The sequence below is a fragment of the Phocoena sinus genome, chromosome 20 (genome assembly GCF_008692025.1).
Source record: "Phocoena sinus isolate mPhoSin1 chromosome 20, mPhoSin1.pri, whole genome shotgun sequence".
Lineage (NCBI taxonomy): Eukaryota > Metazoa > Chordata > Mammalia > Artiodactyla > Phocoenidae > Phocoena > Phocoena sinus.
The window spans coordinates 40,053,465-40,072,851 of record NC_045782.1 but is presented as its reverse complement, the minus strand read 5'-3'; the positions used below and the strand labels follow the sequence as shown (position 1 = coordinate 40,072,851).

At 40.8% G+C, this 19,387-nt stretch overlaps 2 protein-coding genes and 1 pseudogene across 25 annotated transcripts in view; 2 read left to right on the top strand and 1 right to left on the bottom strand.

Moving 5' to 3' along the window:
* NBR1 (NBR1 autophagy cargo receptor) overlaps window positions 1-19,103 on the bottom strand; it is a 27,064-nt gene extending 7,961 nt beyond the window's left edge. For 2 of the 8 annotated variants that reach the window (XM_032615430.1, XM_032615438.1), the window contains exons 1-14: window positions 18,220-18,340; window positions 15,441-15,551; window positions 12,784-12,846; window positions 12,018-12,036; window positions 11,208-11,230; window positions 5,361-5,555; window positions 4,955-5,032; window positions 4,251-4,465; window positions 3,598-3,765; window positions 2,758-2,967; window positions 1,954-2,113; window positions 1,569-1,859; window positions 761-910; window positions 192-267 (exon numbers count right to left, since the gene is read on the bottom strand). In XM_032615430.1, coding sequence (XP_032471321.1) covers window positions 192-267; window positions 761-910; window positions 1,569-1,859; window positions 1,954-2,113; window positions 2,758-2,967; window positions 3,598-3,765; window positions 4,251-4,465; window positions 4,955-5,032; window positions 5,361-5,555; window positions 11,208-11,230; window positions 12,018-12,036; window positions 12,784-12,846; window positions 15,441-15,542 — 1,750 coding nt within the window. In that variant the 5' untranslated portion in view covers window positions 15,543-15,551; window positions 18,220-18,340. Of the gene's footprint in view, window positions 1-191; window positions 268-760; window positions 911-1,568; window positions 1,860-1,953; window positions 2,114-2,757; window positions 2,968-3,597; window positions 3,766-4,250; window positions 4,466-4,954; window positions 5,033-5,360; window positions 5,556-11,207; window positions 11,231-12,017; window positions 12,037-12,768; window positions 12,847-15,440; window positions 15,552-18,219; window positions 18,341-18,568 lie in introns of those variants that run through there. The other 6 variants (XM_032615431.1, XM_032615432.1, XM_032615435.1 and 3 more) reach the window with 6 other exon arrangements.
* LOC116745396 lies at window positions 6,213-8,257 on the top strand (annotated as a pseudogene).
* Window positions 18,930-19,387, top strand: part of BRCA1 (BRCA1 DNA repair associated) — a 62,509-nt gene continuing 62,051 nt past the window's right edge. For 4 of the 17 annotated variants that reach the window (XM_032615412.1, XM_032615413.1, XM_032615419.1 and 1 more), the window contains exon 1: window positions 19,099-19,387. The gene's annotated coding sequence lies outside the window, so the exon portion shown is untranslated. Of the gene's footprint in view, window positions 19,048-19,095 lie in introns of those variants that run through there. The other 13 variants (XM_032615415.1, XM_032615417.1, XM_032615416.1 and 10 more) reach the window with 7 other exon arrangements.

Below are 19,387 nucleotides of genomic sequence, written 5' to 3'. Positions count from 1 at the left end.
CTGGTATTGTTGCCTCTGACAACAGGGAGAGGAAGGAAAATGAACCAATGGGTGCAGTTTTAATATCACATTGTGGGAGAAATCCTTGCCAACTATTTCCTCAGAATAAAATACTAACCACCAGAGTCAGGGCTGCAGTATTTTGGGGCCTGTTAATAAAATAAGCAAGGTGGACCGAGTGACATTCTTACCCACAGGGGTGTTGTGGGGCACTCTCTCCAACTCTTGGACAATATTTATATCCAACAGCTCAAAGGACAGCAGGTCCTGAAAAAAAAAGGCACAAGGTTAGACTACTCGCAGCACACGCTAGAGCCATGTTTTGTCTTGATGGGTCCTGCAGGCCACTGAGTTCTGAATCATCCCAGATTCAACTCTGTTCAAATTCATGCCTCACATCAGTCAAGTGAAAACAAGAAGAGTTCAATGGGAAGTAGGCATTCAAATAACCAAATGGCAGGAAAGAGAGCAAATGCAGTGGGGGTGAAGGCGAACCAGTTAGGCAGAAAAGAAGAGGCAACTAGAGGGAAGTTGTGGGAAGCACAAGGTAAGTTCCCAATTCAAAGACGAAACATTTAGTTTAGAAGCCTGTTCCCACTGGTGATGATTTTGCCATTCAGTGCATCTGACTAGATCAGAGTGGGCACATCTCTAACTTCCTGAGCACCACCTATGGCTCTACCGCCTTTTCTTCAACAAGTTCAGAAGTCTTTCCCCAGGGCTTTCTGTCCCTCGCCCCTCAAAGGGCTCAGTCTTCCACCTGGGCAGTCAGAAGGTCCACAGATGGGATGTAGAGCTCCCTCTCGCTGGCAGCATTTTTGGCCTTCTGTGGGATGCAGGTTCCTGTCCCTTCTGCCTGCTCAGTTGTTTCACCAGGTGGAATTTCTTCTTTAGCCGGAAGAAGAGCTTCCTATGGAGATAAACCATTGGGACACATTTTAGGCCCTCAACAGAACTCAAAAGGCAAGCTGACGGCTGCCTCCCTAAAAACAAAAGCACTGCATGTATTAAAACTTTTTGTTTTGTTGTAATTTTAGACTTATAGAAAAGTTACAAGAACAGTATAGAGAGTTTACTAATTACCCCCTTCACCTAGCTTCCCCTAATGACAATAGCTTAGATTAACCATAAAAACAAGAGTCAAAACCAGGACATTAACACTGGGTAACTAAATTTAAGTAGTAAACAGGGAAGCTGCCTGAAAAAACTGTGCACCAAGTAACAACCAGGGTAAGACTTCATTAGTATTTAGGAAACATACACAAGGGATATACAGGAGAGATGACTTAAGCAGCAAAGGCATCAGCTCAGCAGGCCCACAGGCCAGGCAGCTCTGCTTTCCCTCGTGCAGCACAGAGGCTGGCCACACATCACTACAGAGACACGAAAGCTCTGAGGGACGCCTGCACCAAGATGCGAAGGACATGCAAACAGAGCCCCTGAGGACTAGGCCCAATATAAGCACATGATGTGTTCTAAGGAGGGGAGAAGCTGGCTTCTCCAGACTTCTGAAGAACCACCAGCTGTGAGTGGGCTCTTTTGGTTTTAGTCACCCTTCCAGTGCTCACCTCTTGCTGGCAGGTGAGATCATCACCTGTGCTTGAGCTGATCACGCTCTTTTCAATGTTATCAGAGCTCTCTGTGTAGGGGAAAGGATCCACTATGATACTGCACCAGACCCGAGGCCCAAACTGCTGGCCTTTGTGAGAAAGACGCCAGTGGGAAGTGTATGTTCCCTCCAGGGTTGGGGCAATGAACTCCACAGACACAACTCCCACGTGGCCGGCCTTTAGGCAGGGAACCAAAACATCCTTCTTTTCTGTAGAAGCCAAAGTCAGATTTCCCCACATGAACTTGAGCTGAAAAGAATAGTGACAAGAGAAAGAAAGCCTGTCAGTTAAACACACTGCCACCTCAAATCACTTCATCTTCACGTTTTGTGGGGAAAAATACCTTTGTGTCTGTACTCCACTTTACATTTCCTGTATTTTTCATCCTCCAGTGTTTGATAAACTTGGTTCCTGGCTGGAGGTGAGTCCCATCAGGCAAATTCTCATCCACAAATGCTGCACTGAGGGTTGGCATAACTGAGGCACAGGGCTGCAAAGGGAGCCTGAACAGAAATTCTAATATTTAGTCACTTGCTGCTGGTGTGATGTCTTCTGAATACCCAATACTGTGGTTTGAGACACAGACAGTGACCCTGGAGGATGTACCAATGCATTTGCCTTAAAAATAATACTAACAATGGGAATCCCCTGGCAGTCCAGTGGTTAGGACTCCGTGCTTGCACTGCAGGGGGCGCGGGTTCAATCCCTGGTTGGGGAACTAAGATCCCGCATGCCAAAAACAACCCCAAAAAACAACCTCAAAAACCAAAAAGAAACCCAAGGGGACCTGACTCCTAAGCTAAAAAACTATGGTGAGGATAACTAAAAGGGTCCATAAATTAACTAAAGAGTTGGGCTCTTAAAATATTTGCTTCTTTTGCTTCAAATCCAGACTGCCTCCAGTGAAGAGAGGTCACACCAGCCAGTTTCTGAACCTTACTGGTTTCTGTTTTTCTGAAGAAGGCAACAAAGCAAGTGTCAAAGATAACTACCAAACCATCCTTTAAGAACACTAGGATCGGAAAATGGGAAGTTTTAAGGGTTTGGGTGTTATGGGTTACCAATAAATAAGACAGAAGTTGGCTTAGGTTCCAGTTTTAGAGGGCTAGACCTAAAGTCCTGGCTCCTGCCCTGGCCCTGGGCTTACATTGGGGTGTTAGACTGCAGCAGGCTCTCGGGTCGGCCCAAAGGAGACTTGGGGCTCTGGAGCCCATGGATCGAATTCCACAGATGAATCTTCCTGTGGAGTTTAAGCTGCTTTTTAAGTTCCTTGACCTCTGCTTTACGCTGTTTCTTCTCAGCTCGCAACCTTTGCTTTTCTGCTTTAAGAAAGTTCTTGTCAACCTGTTTCTGGAGCCTGTGAGATAAAAAACACAGTCTTAAAAAACAAATCTCACAAACAAATCTTGAAGCTATTCAGGAACTTCCCTGGTGGTCCAGTGGGTAAGACTCTGCGCTCCCTATGCAGGGGCTCGGGATCAATCCCTGGTTGTGCATGCATGCTGCAAAAAAAAAAAAAAAAGTCCCCCACGCCACAATGAAGATCCTGAGTGCCACAACCAAGACCCGGTACAGCCTAAATAAATAAATATTTTAAAATTCTTGAAGCTATTTTGAGCCACTTGTGGTCTCCATCAGCATCAGCTTCTAGGTTAGTTTCTTAATTTCTTTCTGTAGTTCTCATTTCCATCTCATTAGCTTTGGAGGATAATTATCCCCGTCATTGCACATCAACTGGAAAGGAGTGGGAACTAAGGAGACTATTTGCTTTTATTGTTTTGCTTTTGGCTGCGCCATGCGGCATGTGGGGCCTTAGTTGCTCGACCAGGGATCGAACCCGTGCCCCTTGCTGTGGAAGCGTGGAGTTCTAACCACTGGACTGCCAAGGAATTCCCAGGAGACTATTTGTAGTTTTGTGACTCACACCCTGTCACCAAAACCAAGAAACCAAACAGAGAACAAGCATCCCGTGCACATACGGTTTTACCTGGCCTGTTCCAGAGCGGCAGGAAGACGAGGAGTAGAGAACCTCGAGTGAGAGAAGGGTTCAGAGGAACCCACAAAAGGTCTCCGCAACTTCAGCAGGACATGATTGGAGTCATGGGCATATGGCCCCGATTCACAATCTTCACAGATATTGTAGGATGGGCAGAGGCTGTGAGGAAAAGAAAGGAACAGTGGGAAGTACCTGAGGTTGGGCGATAGGGACCCAGACTTCCTTATTTGCTCTATGACCAGCTAGGTGGGAACCTGAGCACATCACCCATCCATGCCATGTCTCAATCCTCATGAATAAAATGAGGATAGTAACACTTCACCTGTATCTATTTCAAAGGACAATCTATGGGAGAAAACGAGATATGAAAGCATTTGGAATACGGAGATAATCCTTGGGGATCCAATTTTGTTTTGGGGAACTTAATTTTGGCTCTTTTAATTCAAAAGTATATATGAACACCACAATCTGAATACCCTTCAAATAGTTATTTTCTCTTGTGGCTGAAGAGTAGCTTGTTTCCAGTCCAGAGCTGCTATGGATGATGCTCAGAGGTGAGCACACCCTGTACCTCCCAGAATGCTAGAAGGCCCACCTGCTCTAAGTTCTACTAAGAGCTATTCATTGCCAAGTTACTGCTTTACCTGCACTGGTAGCGCACACCAACGATACTCCTTTGGCAGCTGCTGCAAGCAATATGCCAGTTGAACTGGTTTTCTGGCAAAAACTGTGTTTCCTCTGAAATAGGCATTGAGACTTCTGAAGGACAGGAACCCAAGGATGGATTCTGGAGGATAAGCTTCTCACGTAATTTCTGTTCAAGCTTCTCAACCGTTTCTTTAACCACTTGCTCTTTGAACTAGAATACAGAGAAGACGGGGGAAAAAACCCCTCAGTTCCAAGACTGGAAAAAGGCATGAAAATATCAAATAGACCTGAAACCTCACCACCTCTGGTATAACATAAGAGCATAATAAACAGATAATAGCTACTAAATGAAGGGACAGAAACAAAGCAAAAAAGGTCTATTCCTTCCATAGCTAAACTGGTTCAAATAAAATACCAAAAAATCCATTGATGAGTAAATTTCTAACTCTTCCTTCTCAAGCACAGAAATTTGTCCCTTTCCCTTACATCCTTAGAATTAAATTCCCCCCTTTTTCTAGTACATTATTGCAAAAGCTAGGAACTTTCTTGACTGGAACTACTCTAGTTTGGATATTATTAGCTACTACTCTTCATTCACCTGTACCAGAGGCAGCAGCCATCTGGATTTAGCTTTCTGTTTCTTCCACATTCCACCTGTTCCAACACTGCCACTAAAACCCAAGCCAGAAAGAACACTCACTGTCTCTAGGTAGCTTGTGAACCAGTCTGGGGGCTTGTCTTGAGGCTGGTCTGTGTCACGTGGAGCAGGTGGAAACTGCTGCAAGTAAACACAATCGGAGATAGTTTTTTTCTTTTTCTGTTTAAAGTAAATCTCCTGAAATGTATTACTTTGAGGTTTCTGTTGCCAAATAATATAAATATATGGTCCAAAAAAATGAGCATGAAAGAGTATAGGAAAAACCGAAGTCTTTATGTCAAACTACTCATGCTCCTCTCCAGAAGTAACCACTGTTACTAGTTTCAAAAAGTCAGACGGAGACAGTCACAACAACTCCCAAATCTTTGATGAACAGCTCAAATCTTAGACTAGAGACAATGAAACATAGGTTAGAAAAATCATAGAGACAGGTCCATTCCCTTTGTACCTGTGCTGCAGGCTCCTCTGGGGTCTTCATGTCTGATCCCAAGACTCTCACCAGTGAAGAATAATGTGCAAGTGGCTTCTTCCCTGTCCTTGGAACTGGTCGTTTTTCTGCTCCAACTGGGGGTGGGGCTTCGTAGACCACACGATAGCCTTCATGGACCTGCATCTGCAGTTGGTTTCCCTGCTTAACTGCCATCTGAGAGCATACGTTATGAAATTAAAAACAATATTGTGTGATTCTCCTTTCCTAAATAAAATTTCAAAGACACCTAAACAGAAGAGGTGTGGTAAAATATGCTGGAAAATATCAGATTCATGCTTCTTTTATTAAATCAAATAACAAATATGTTAACAGTCTGCTGTTTCTTGGCCAAGAATGTTAACTAGGAATGGTTTTGTTAAAAACAAAAGGGTTTTAGTGTAGCTCTTCATTAAGTGAGATGTTTTCATTAATTGGGTTACTACTTTAACTTTTTAAATTTAAAAAGTTTAAATTTTTCTGTTTAACTTTTTAAATTTAAGTGTAATTGACATATATTAGTTTCAGGTTACAACATAATGATTTGACATTTGAAAATGTCAAATATACATTGTGAAATAATCACCACAGTTTGTCTAGTTACCATCTATTAACTGGTTTTTACGTAGGACTCCACTTACAGATTCTAATTTCAACTTTTCAAAAGTCAATTCTAGACCCAGGAAACTTAAAGCTATGTCCAAAGTTAAGCGTCTACCTTCCCACTAAGAATAGTATTTTGGAAAGCATGCTTAAGTGGTCACCTCTTTTTGAAGAGCATCTTCTTAAATATCCTATTTTGAAAACTCTACTTCAAGGAGCATTTGAGATTCCATGAAGGTACTCCAGCGTCCAAGAAGAGATTAGGGGGTCAAGTCCGTGGGGTTCTAGCTCCTCCCACTTGTTACCCAGTGACAAGATTTGTTCTTCCTTTATCTATTTTCACACATTAGACTTCTTAAGATTCCACTTAAAAACAGCATTCCACGTCCAAAAAGTCTGAAAGCTATTATCTTAGGCCAGGGATCAGCAAACTTCCTTTTCTCTTTTTTTAATTGAAGTATATAGTTGATTTTCAATGATTCAGGCACACAGCAAAGTGATTCAGTTATTTATATATATACATATATATATTATTTTCCAGATTCTTCTCCATTATAGGTTATTACAAGACACTGAATATAGTTCCCTGTGCTATACAGTACATCCTTGTTGTTCAGCAAACTTTTAGTGTTTCTTTTTTTTTAAAGTCTTTATTGAATTTGTTACAATATTGCTTCTACTTTTTTAATGTTTTGGTGTTTTGGCTGTGAGGCATGTGGGATCTTAGCTCCCTGACCAGGGATCAAACCCACACCCACTGCATTGGAAGGTGAAGTCTTAACCACCAGACCACCAAGAAAGTACCCAGGAAACTTTCTTAAAGGGCCACATAATAAATATTTTAGGCTTGCAGGCCATTCAGTTTCTGTCACAACTACTCAACTCTGCCATTGTGGCACAAAAGTAGCCACAGACAATACATGATGAATGGGCATGACTGTGTTCTAATAAAACTTTATTTATAAAAATGTGGCCAGGGTGGGGCTTCCCTGGTGGCGCAGTGGACGCGGGTCTGTGCCCTGGTCCAGGAGGATCCCACATGCCACGGAGCGGCTGGGACCGTGAGCCATGGCCGCTGAGCCTGTGCGTCCAGAGCCTGTGCTCTGCAACGGGAGAGGCCACAACAGTGAGAGGCCCGCGTACCGCAAAAAAAAAAAAAAAAAAAAAAAAAAATGTGGCCAGGGTGATGCTGGCAGCAAGGTGGCAGACAGGGATTTTTGGGACACGTAACGAAGGAGCTGTTGGCAGGATTCAGAAATAAGAATGTGAAACAGAGCACGTGGCAACCTAACCATCAACCATCTGTAGGCCTTCGTGGGGAAAGTTCGTGAGGGAAGGCTTCACATTTTGAAGAAAACTAAAAAGTCAGAAAAATTGTAAGAAATTGCTACAACAGGAAATGAAGGCTCAAACCTCACAGGAATCACAATTCACAGATTTATATCCTGATCATCTGAAGCACCTCTACTTAGATGTAGAGGAAAGACTCAGGAAGCCACCTAGAAAAGTTGACCAGTCCTTATCAGAAGAACAAGTTGACCAGCCTTTGTAAGAAGAATACGTAGATCAACCTTTGCCAGAAGAGCAACATAGTATTGACCAGACTTTGTCTGAAGAACATGGTAGCTTTGAGCAGCCTCGGCCAGAAGAACAACGTAGCATAAGAGTAAATTCTATTGCTGCTCCAAAGAAAAAGAAAAAGAAAACATCAAATCAAACAGCACAGGAAGAATGTGAACAGGTACAAGCTAAGCATGCTGTTAAAGAACAAGAATTAGGAGGAAAAAAGAGAGAGAAGCAGCTCAAAGCCTCTACTAAAAAAGGCCAGTATTATCTCCTTTTTGTTTTTTGGCCACACCACGTGACTTGCGAGATCTTAGTTCCCCAACCAGATACAGAACCCATGACCTCAGCAGTGAAAGCTCGGAGTCCTAACCACTAGACCACCAGGGAATTCCCACCAGTATCTTCTTTAAAAACAAAAACAAAATTAAATCAGACATGTCATCCTTAAGGGTTAAAATATCTGCGGGCTATTAAGTTCTCTTGAATATGTACTATACCTCCTAACAGTTAACTAAATTTGTCAACAGAAACTGGATTGCTAAGCTATACTGAATATAAAATGTCCAAATATTCTGTTTTTGTAAAAGCAAATTACCTATATATACTCTACATAATGTGATTTCTCTCCCTTTCTTAATTATAAAATATTGGCTAAATTCCCCATGCTGTAAAATATATCCTTATAGCTTATTTATTTTATATATAATAGTTTGCACCTCTAAATCCCCTACCCTTCTTGTCCCTCCCCACTGGTAATCACTAGTTTCTTTTCTGTATCTATGAGTCTGTTTCTTTTTGTTATATTCACTAGTTTTATTTATTAAAAATATTTGTTTATTCATTTGGCTGAGCCAGGTCTTAGTTGCACTGTGTGGGATCTGTTCCCTAACCAGGGATCAAACCTGGGCCCCCTGCACTGGGAGTGCAGTCTTAGCCACTGGACCACCAGGGATGTCCCTGTTTTACTTTTTAGATTCCACATATAAGTGATAACATACAATACTTGTCTCTCTCTCCCTGACCTATTTCTCTAAGTTACATCCATGTTGTTGCAAATGGAAAAAGTTCATTCTTTTTTATGGCTGAGTAGTATTCCAGTGTGTGTGTGTGTGTGTGTGTGTGTGTGTGTGTGTGTGCGTGCGTGTGCGTGTGCACACACACACATCTTCTTTACCCATTCATCTGTTGATGGACACTTAGGTTGCTTCCATATCTTGGTTATTGTAAATAATGCTGCTATGAACACTGGGGTACAAATATCTTCTCAAATTAATGTTTTTGCTTTCTTTGGATATATACTCTGGAGTGGAGTTGCTGGGTCGTATGGTAGCTCTATTTTTAGTTTCTTGAGGAACCTCCATACTGTTTTCCACAGTGGCCACCCTGATTTACATTCCCACCAACAGTGTAAAAGTGTTCCTTTTTCTCCACATCCTCGCCAACATTTGTTATTTGTGGTCTTTCTGATGATAGCCATTCTGACAGGTGTGAGGTGATTTGTTTCTCATTTGCCTCTAAAGGAAGGTTGGCCTGGAGAACTGAAAGAACCTTCTATTTGAGTGACAGGTTCAAGCACATAATACTTTTGTATCATATTAAATTCAGATGAAATACAATGTTTACAAAAAATTTTAAATATATATATATACACACATACATATATGGCCAGCTTCCCAGCTATAGTTTGCCAACTCCTATTCTAGACCACAAACCAAGAAGCTTTTTCTAAAATATTTGGTAGAGTCTGTGGAAAATATTGCTCAAGAAACAACTACAACGAACTGTGTCAAAATATAAACATGGAATTTTAAGTATTATATGTTACTACAGAAAAAAATGTATGTAGAAAAAGTCTTGCTTCCTAGGGCAAGACAGGTTTATATAAACTCTAGACTGCTGAGATCCAAGATTTCTGACAGAATAGGTAAACTAATAGTGGCTGTGAGAAAGGTAGAAGAATTCTGAAGTTTTTAAATGACTTTTTTAATGAAACTACTATAGCTTCTGAATACGGAAAAAGAAAAGCCAGAAGATTGGAGAAGAGTAAAGGGGTGTTGGGAGACATCATGTTAGAACAGCTTAAAAGCAAAGAGGAAGGGCTTCCCTGGTGGCACGTGGTTAAGAATCCGCCTGCCAATGCAGGGAACATGGGTTCGAGCCCTGATCCAGGAAGATCCCACATGCCGAGGAGCAACTAAGCCCGTGCGCCACAACTACTGAGCCTGTGCTCTAGAGCCCGTGAGTCACAACTACAGAAGCCCGAGCGCCTAGAGCCCGTGCTCCGCAACACGGCTAATGGAATTCAGAATTCAGAAGCCACTGCAATGAGAAGCCCATGCACCACAACAAACAGTAGCCCCCGCTCATGGCAACTGGAGAAACACCATGTGCAGCAACGAAGACCCAACGCAGCCAAAAATAAGTAAATAAAATAGATAAATTAAAAAAAAAAAAAAGCAAAGAGGAACTAGGAAGATCACGTGAAAACTGGGGCAGAGGGAAATTTCTTTTTGTTGTTGTTCTATATTTTTTAATAAAGTTTGTAATCCAATGGACATGCAAAACAAAACTGTGCTGAGGAAAAGTTTCATAAATTAATAAGTGTTAGGAAGTTGTGAGAGAGGTCAAGGTCACAGGAAGAAGGGAAGCCAGTCTTTTGTACAGGCTTTTTGTGTGTGTGTGTGACACTTCCAAATGGTGGGGGCAAGGGCCCGTGCTGTAACGAAGCGCACTTATACAAATGAGTGACAATACAAAGTCTGAGTATGAAAATAAGATCTTCTCTGAAAACACATTTTTGGCACAGATTAAAAAAAAATGTACTTTGCAGAATCTGATTTTTAAGTCAGTATTATATATATTTATATATATTATATATTTATATATACACAAACATCCCAAGTCCTGCAGAGGGAAATTACGAAGCATGAAAAATTACTAACAGAGATGGGTATTTCAACTAAGAGAAACCAGGAAAGGGCCTGAATGCCTAAAACCAAGAGACTGGCTGGTAAATGAGGATTTCTGTGTAAAAACCAAGAAGACATTGGCTAAACTTTTGAAACAAGTGGCACTCAGAATAGCAATTCTGATCAAAAACCAGGAAGGGTAAATCCAGCTCCTGATTTAAAAAAAAATCTTGCCTTTCCCTCCCTAGACAAAAAGTGATTATGGAAAATGGCTCAGCCTGGATTAGAAGTTCAAAAAGGATAGTCAGTGAAAGGTCAGCTTAGCACACCTTAAATAAGTGACCTTGAGGAATACTCTAATTCATCACTGACATACAAGAGGTTGTAAATGGATGGTTTATACCTTAAATTCTTCCACATTATAGTGTAACATTTGACAGGGAACAAGGTGAAGGAAAGAGATAAAAAATGTGAACCAGAAAGCATCATTTCAGAGAGTTCTTTCAATTTTGAAATGCCAGTACAGTGGCATCAAGACCAGCAATGAGATGCAATGATACTGGAAAGAATCTTTATATTAGGAGGTACCTTTTGCTGCATGGTATGCTGAACTCATCACAGTCTCCCTAAAAATGGGTTTTGCTGTGTTTATAGTCATTAGTTTCTCCGCATGGCTAATGGAATTCAGGCTCAAGTTTTAGTCCATAAACATTTAAAAAATTATTTGAAAATAAGATGAAATGATCATTACCTTAAGTGCTTCTTCATATTCTCCTAGAAGGACAAAAATATACATACTGTGATTTTTTTACCAGCCCAAAAGATTCTATTAAGCACGGACAATTCTTACTTTTAAGAATTCTTAGCTTACAGTCCTTATATATGAACAGCTACTACCTTTTTGCTGACAAATTCCCTTCTTATCCCATCATAAATAGAAGCTACCTGCAAATCAGTTCTCCCCCTTAAATCCCTCTCTCTGCTACTAGAGTCTTCCAGTTACAAAAACTCAATCCAGCTCCCTCACTCTAGGCTTAGTGAAGCTCAGGACTCAAGGAAGTTAAAGGATGGTGCTAATACTATCATTTCAGCTGGTTAAAATAAGCTTCTGGGGGCTAGCCTGGGAACCTAATCTTCAAATATAACATTGCTCCTGTGGGAAAATGCACCCCATGCTCTCAAAAACCAACCATCTTATTTATAACTTGACTTTAATATATATACCAAGTCAAGGACAAAAGCAATACCAGGAAAACAAGTTAAATATGTTGAACTGGGAAACATGTTTTTCAAAACATTAGCATCTTAAATATAAGAGAACCTCTCATTAAAGCTGTCCTTTGGGTCCAATCAAGGCACCAACCTATACACAAAAAACTGTTATAAAATAAAGATCTCCTATGTAACTAATGCCTATGGGTAAGTGAGTGCATTTATTGCATACCAAATTCTACTCTAAAATAAATACTGCAACAAGATTTGAATGGAAATGGAAATGCCAATGCCTATGATCAGATTAAGGCTTTTAAATAAAGCTGAATAGGTTCTCTTAGGGACTCACCTTGACTGTTGATGGATACCTGTAAAAGGAAAAAAAGCAACAGTGAATTATAAACCTCTCATCAACTGAGCAATTCAGCATATCCAGCCTCACAGGATAGATACAAAACCTCAGGTCAGGCGTTCAGCTTTTCCAGTATCTGAACTAAATGTGAATAATTAAGTAATTTTACTGCTTAACTATTATATCCTCTTTTGTTTCAGGTAGTTAAGAAGCAGCATAATATAGTGGCTAGGAGCCTGGGCTCTGGAGCCAGAGGGTATAAGGTATGTATATCAGAGGGTATGAGTAGTACCCTACTCTGCTATTTCCAAGCTTTTGTGCCTTTGCGCAAGTCACTTAAACTCTCGGTGCCTCAGTTTTCTCATGCGTAAAACAGAGATGATGACAATAGTACTGTTGTTAGTCTGACACATTGTAACCACCCAATAAGGGTTTGTCATTATTATTTTTATTACTAGAAACTAAATAGCAGCTTGTGATATAGTTGAACATAAGATCACTATATAGTTTTTTTTGTTGTTTGTTTGTCACTATATAGTTTTAAAAGTTATCTCTCAGATTTTCTTCTTCAATGTCGCTTCCCTATTTCTCAACTCCATCTCAGATGGCACAAATCAGCTTAGAACATGCAATTATCAAATATGTTTAAACTCCTACACAAATGAGAAAAACACTATTCTGAACTTTTTGAGCTCCACATCCCTCTTGAGAAATAAGATCCCTATTCTGGATACCTGGTCATGGGTACCATAATATACTTTACCTCTTCATTTTCCTCATCCAGGTATTTTATTTGAATAGTGTTCAAATCAAATGAAACTTTTACCTGCAAATGAAATGTACACACTATATGATCAAGTTATCAAAAAGGCAGGTTGTAATAGAACCCTAGAAGTCATAAAATAAAGGACTGACATATTTCACTACATAAAAATTAAACATTTTACATGGTTAAAAAAAACAAAGTCAAAAGACAAGCAATAGACTGGGAAAATTATTTGCAAATCACGAGAGACAAAGGGTTAATATCCGCAATACACAAAAAGCAACTGCTAATCATAAGATCTTAACTGGTAAAAGTGGGCCAAAATCTACAGAAATTTCACAGAAGAAATCAGATATGCCTAACAAATACATGAAAAGATGTTTAACCTTAATGGTAGTCAGAACAACCTAAATTAAAGCAATGAGATGTCATCTCAACAGAATGGCAACACAATTTTTAAAGCTGTAACATGCAATGTTGAGGAATTCCCTGGCAGTCCAGTGGTTAGGACTCTGGGCTTTCACTGCCAAGGGCCCAGGTTCAATCCCTGGTTGGGGAACTAAGATCCCGCAAGCCACGCATTGCGTCCAAAAACAAAAACAAAGACATCCAATGCGGATAAAGATCCAGGGCACTGTCATGTGCTTCTGTGGGGTCCTACGACTGTTCTGCAAAGCATGCAGTAATATCTATGAAAATTTAAAGTCACATGCTTGGTGACCCATTAATTTCACTTTGGGAAACTTTATCCTATAGAACAGCGTATACGTTATATATACAAAGAGGGATCTCCTGTAGTTTATTTTTTAGTGGTAAAAGGAAAAAAAAAACCCCAACCTTTTGGAAATTGAGGCATTATGCTAACTGAAATAAATCAGACAGAAAACTACCATATAATCTCACTTATATGTGGAATATTAAATACAAATAAACAACTCATCAACTCATAGATACAGAGAACACATTGGTGGTTGCCAGAGGCAGGGAATGGGAGGTGGATAAAATGGGTAAAGGTGGTCAAAGGTACACACTTCCAGTTATAAAATAAAGTCCTGGGGATGTAATGTACAGCACAGTGACTACAGTTAATAATATGTACTATATTGTATATTTGAAAGTTGCTAAGAGAATCGATCTTAAAAGATGTCATCCCAAGAAAAAAAAAATGTAACTGTGTGTGGTAATGAATATTAACTAGACTTACTGCGGTGATCATTTTGCAATACACACAAACATAGAATCATTACATTGTATACCTGAAACTAATATAATGTTATATGTCAACTATATCTCAATTGAAAAAAACCCACAAAAAACCCTAGAAACAATCTTTCAATAAGGGATGGTTAAATTGTTGTATAACACCACCAGCAGCTTGGATCCTTGTCTATTCATTGAGAACTGTGTCTATAATACAGGCTGGGTTAAAAAAAGCAAGCTGTGGAGTTACTCAGTTTTCCTGGGTATCACTCATGTATACAGGAGGTATGCATGTTAGTAAACCACTACTTGTTTTTCTCCTGTTTTTTTTTTTGTTTGTTTGTTTTGTTTTTAAAAAGCAAGTTGTAGAATAATGTTCATAGTATGGTATGATAACTGTATGAACATGGAAAATGTGGGAAGTACACACAGGGCTGTTAACACTGGTTACCCCCAAAGAGGCTAGAATAGCGGGTGGAGGGTATGGGGAGTGGAGGGATATTAACATTTTCTTTATATATGTTTGGATTGTTTCACTTCTTATAATGGGCATGTATTACACTTTTATAATTTAAAATTTACAATAAAGAAAAAAGGCAAGCTGTCAGTTCATTTAACTACTAGGAAAAAAAAGATAGCTGTGTTTGATTTTCAGATCATTTGACAAACAAGATCCAACTTTCTGGATAACCATCTGTCCAGGGTAGTATAAAGGAAACATTTTTCCTGGAAGACAGAGGATGAGATCAGATCATCTTTTGAGGTCTCTCCACCATTTCTTTTCCTTTTTGGTTACCATAACACATAACCAGAGAAAAGTAAGTTTTTACCAACCAGGTAAAACTAGGTTTTTACCAAAGAGTTTCAATAGACAAACATAGTTACACAGGAAGTAAAACATTCACTACTGCAAATCAAACAAAAACAGAAGAGTACAAAGGGCAAACCAAGAAGAGGAAAAGCACTAACAACAACGAAAGTGACTGATGAGCTGCTATCTGAACACCCGTGCGAGTTTTTCCTGCTCAACTTTGAGATATTCATCCTCTGACCTAGCAATAAAAGCAATCGATCAGTTCTTGCAAAACACAAATTATATCCTTGGTGGTTCAAAAACCACAGTAACCTATCTGCTCTCAAGCAAGAGAACATTCACCTCAGGCCTCGTTAGGGTGGAGTCCACTCCAATTCATTCCTCAGGCTGTTTCTAAAATAAACAGGATTTCTAAGTCCTATCTCACTTAAAAAAATAAATTTACCTTTCCTTTCTAAACGCCTCAGAAAGAATTTGTTTCCTCTACCAGGGCACATCTCCTATATGAATCCCAAGCCCCTGTCAAAAATAATTTTCCAAAAGGCCCAGAAATGGTAAATATGACACAGCTAAAAATAGCTACCTCTGGAAAAAATATTTATGCTTAAAGGATGGAGAAACAAAACAAAATAACACTCACCATAGCTTCCACATCAGCCCAAGTTGTATTTTCTGGATCAGAAACTAGAAAGCTTTGAGTTTCATTTTTAAAAGTCACATTTAGAGTAACCTGTGGTTCCATGCTGTGGGGCTAGAGAAGAGAGGATGGGTGAGAGAGAGAAAACACATTAGAAAGAGTTCTATAAACTGCATAAACATTCATTCAACAAATACTTGTGAGGACCTAATACAGGCTAGGCTAGGAGGACACAGCAGTGGGTGTGAAGATAATGTGCCTGCTCTTCTGCTATTTACAGTCTAGTGGGTGGCTTAAAACAAATCTCACTGCCATGTTTGCAGAGAGAATGTAAATTTTGGCCACATTCACAGAAATCATCTAACATTTGTAAAATCCTTTAGGATTTTATGAACTTTATAATGATTGCTTAATTAAACAGATACCTACTGTTACATATTTACTAGTAGGTTACCAAGATGAGTAAGCGTAGGTCTCTACTCTTGGGGAATTTACATTCCTAAAGCCTGAAAGTGATGGTCTATACTTTTCTTGGAAAAGTAGCCCTTTCCTAATTTGAGCAACCAAAGTTCTCTATTACATCCATTTAACAAGTTAGAGGCTGAACCACTCGCCAAGAACCTATACAGGGGTAGCATTCAACAACCTTCATCGAAGTTCATGTGTTTTGTTTTTTTTTGTAGGCTACTTTTTTCTTTTATGGAGAATTTCAAACATACATAAAAGTGGAGAGTAGTGAACATCTAACTACAATGATCAACTCAAAGCTACCCTCATTTCATCTATACCCTTCCATCCCCCCAATATGGATTGACTGTAGTCAACTGTTTTAACCAAACTCATTTCATCCATAAAATAATTGAATATTTACCTCTAAAAGGTAAGAATTTTAAGGATTGATTACTTATGAGTTGTTAGATTGTTTTTTTTTGACTTTATGAAAAAATAGTTTGTTTAAATCTAAACGTAAGTTGTAATGAAAAAGGCCAGCTTTTTTATATGCTTATATGTTTTCTAAAAAACATATTCATCAATAAAACTTGACTAAGCATCTACAAAGAGCCAGGTTCTGCTCCAGGCACAGGACATTGGAGAGGAACAAGATTAAGTCTCAGGAGTTTACAGTGTAATGAGAGGAGGGATCACAGGGGTTTAGAAGAGCTGGGTTCCAGACACAGCTCTGGCACATTACTAGCCATATAAGTGTGAGCAAGTCTTTTAACCTCCGAGCTTCAGTTCCTTAATCTGTAAAATAGGTCTAAGACCTCTGCTTTGCTAATCTCACAATGTTATTACAAGGATCAAGTAAAAATGTGTATGCTATTTCTTTGAAAACAGTACTCAAACATAAAAGTTATTATCATAATAAATCAGGGCCTGAAATAGTCCTGTTTTCCACAGTGTAAGGAACTGCCCTGTGAAACAATACAACTGTCATTAAAAACGATCTTGAACTCTCTGAGGATCAGGGATTTTTTTTTTTTAATCCAAAGACAATCATCCTCCAACATTTTCCATTCTTTTTCTCTACCTAGAGCCAAGTTCACCACCAAAATAGTTTCTAGCACCAATCCTGCTGACATCTAGTATTTCATTCATATGGAATGCAATTCTTGGGGTCCTTAAAAATTTGGACAGAACTCCTGGCAACTCCCCAGAATCTTGGGCAAAAAATCAGGGAGATTAGGTGACTGATTCACTCAGCCAAAAGTGGATATTCTAAAACACATTCTCACTTTTCAACTTCTGAGAAACACACTTCCACACTTTTTAAAGTCCAAAAGGAAACTAATCTTCTTTGCCTTTTCTCAAATTACGCAGTTGGAAATTAGTTTAGATACTTTGGAGTTCATCCAACTGGTTGGCTGGCAAGGAGAAAACAGGAAGTGGGAGATTCTAGTTTAGCTGGACCATATCCAGGTCTTCATAAAGAGCTGCCTATTTCTGTTTGCCTTATATGTGAAAATTCTTTTAGCAAGAGCATTAGTCTTGAACTTGTGGAAATACCAAAGCTATCGTTAGTACCCTCTGTCCCTGTAGTTAGTAAAGTCAGGGAGCTGGGGCCTCGGCCTTCAGCTTTCATTAACTGGCATTATATTAAGTTCATGCCACTGGCTCATCTTTGCTTGGCATAGATCAGCTTTTCCTCTATGTCGATTTTTCCAGGATATCAAAAATCCCTTTAATGAATCTGACCTGGGAACGTGAGCTTTCATTACTGTCTCCACCGGAGGCCTGTACAAGCTATCCTGGAGTTAAAATATGTGATCTGAAAGCTGCGTGTTCGATAAAAAGGAAAAACGGTGCTTTTCCAATACCAGAGGTCCCTGACCAAGGAGACTTGCTTATGAGGTTCCCCAAAAGTGGGATGAGGGGAAGTAGGAGGCTGTGTGGGTAGTGTCATTTTTTTTTTTTCTTGAAAACTTCATCCTAGTCTTCCACTTAACTTTTCCTGGCACTCCATGGCCCCAAGACAGTATCACCAACCCCTGAAGACTCTCTCGTTTTCTTTGCCTAGGCCCTCTTTGTGCTGGGGAGTCTCGGCGTCCTTCAGCAGAAGCCAGGCGTTCTAAGCCACGGACCCGCCATCCCTCCGGTGGTATCCGCCCCCTTGGCCCCTCGGAACACGAACGGCTCTCCCATCCGGTCACTGAAAAGATCGGCTGGCCCCAGACACGGAAAAAGTCGCCCCTCTTCTTTGCCGGTTTCCTCCCTTGAACTTCCCCAAGCCCTCTCAGTGCGACGTGACACCACCCCTAGGTAACCGCAACTGCTTCCTTACCAGCTTCCCGCCCCCGGGGGGCGCCTGCCCGAGGCCAGTGCAAGAACCGTCCGCAGCCAGCTCTCGGGCTATCCCTGCGGGGTGAATCTAACATGGCGGAGAGAGACAGGGCCTAGTCCCCTGCGTCTCTGAGTTTCCGACAAGATGATTGGTTCTTACCACTTGTCCCTCAAAACTACCACCCTACTGATTGGTCGAAGGTGAGTTGGCGGAGGCGGGGCAGGAGCAGCCAGAACCTCACAACAACAACAAACACTGAGGCAAAGGGGCGGAACTACGAGTGCGCAGCCGTGGGCTGATTTCCCCTTCCCAGGTAAAAGCTGCGCCGGACCTTAGTTAGGTCACCGACCTTAGAGGACGACTTGCCGGAGACTCGCGGGGATGGATGGGAATTGTAGTCTTCCTAGGATTTGTAGGTTCTTTAGCGTATTATCCGCTCTCAAGATACTAAAACATAACACTCCAATCCATATCTGTTGACGTGCATAAGCGGGCGGAGCTCTTCAATTTGTCAACTGGGCTGTCGCGAGACTCGTGCCCGCTTCCAGTGTCGGAAGTTCCTCTCCATAAGACTACAGTTTCCAAAGGACACTGTGGCCAAGGCCTTTCGATCCGCAATGCATGCTGGAAATCGTAGTTTTCCCCCCACAACCCTTTTATTTACCAAAACTGGAGACTTCCATTGCGACGGAAAGGGTGAGGGAATGGGGCCTCTTCCTTCGACTCTTTTAGGCACTGTCTTGCGCTCATATTTGGGCCTCAGGTAGCGATTCCGACCTTAGTACAGCAATCACTGTGACATAATAAGCCGCAACTGGAAGTGTAGAGGTAAGGTCAGGCCTGTTAGAAACTCGAGCAGAATTCGTTCTCTCCCGTCTCTTTTTAATTACGTAACGCAGGGAAAGAATGGGTGACCAATCAGGAACCCCGAGAGGCTCAGCTCTTTCTGTTCCGCCTTTCCGTAACGTGTTTCGTTCTCGCGTTCTGAGAGGCTCTCGCTAGGCCCAGCGGCCGGTTTCCGTGGCAAAAGGAAAGCGCGGGAATTACAGATTAATTGAAACTGCGACTGCGCGGTGTGAGCGTTCCTGACCAAGGGCGGTCCGGGGGGGTTTTTCAGAGAACTGGGCCTCTGGGCCGGGGAACCACAGACGCTTTGCTCTGGATAAAG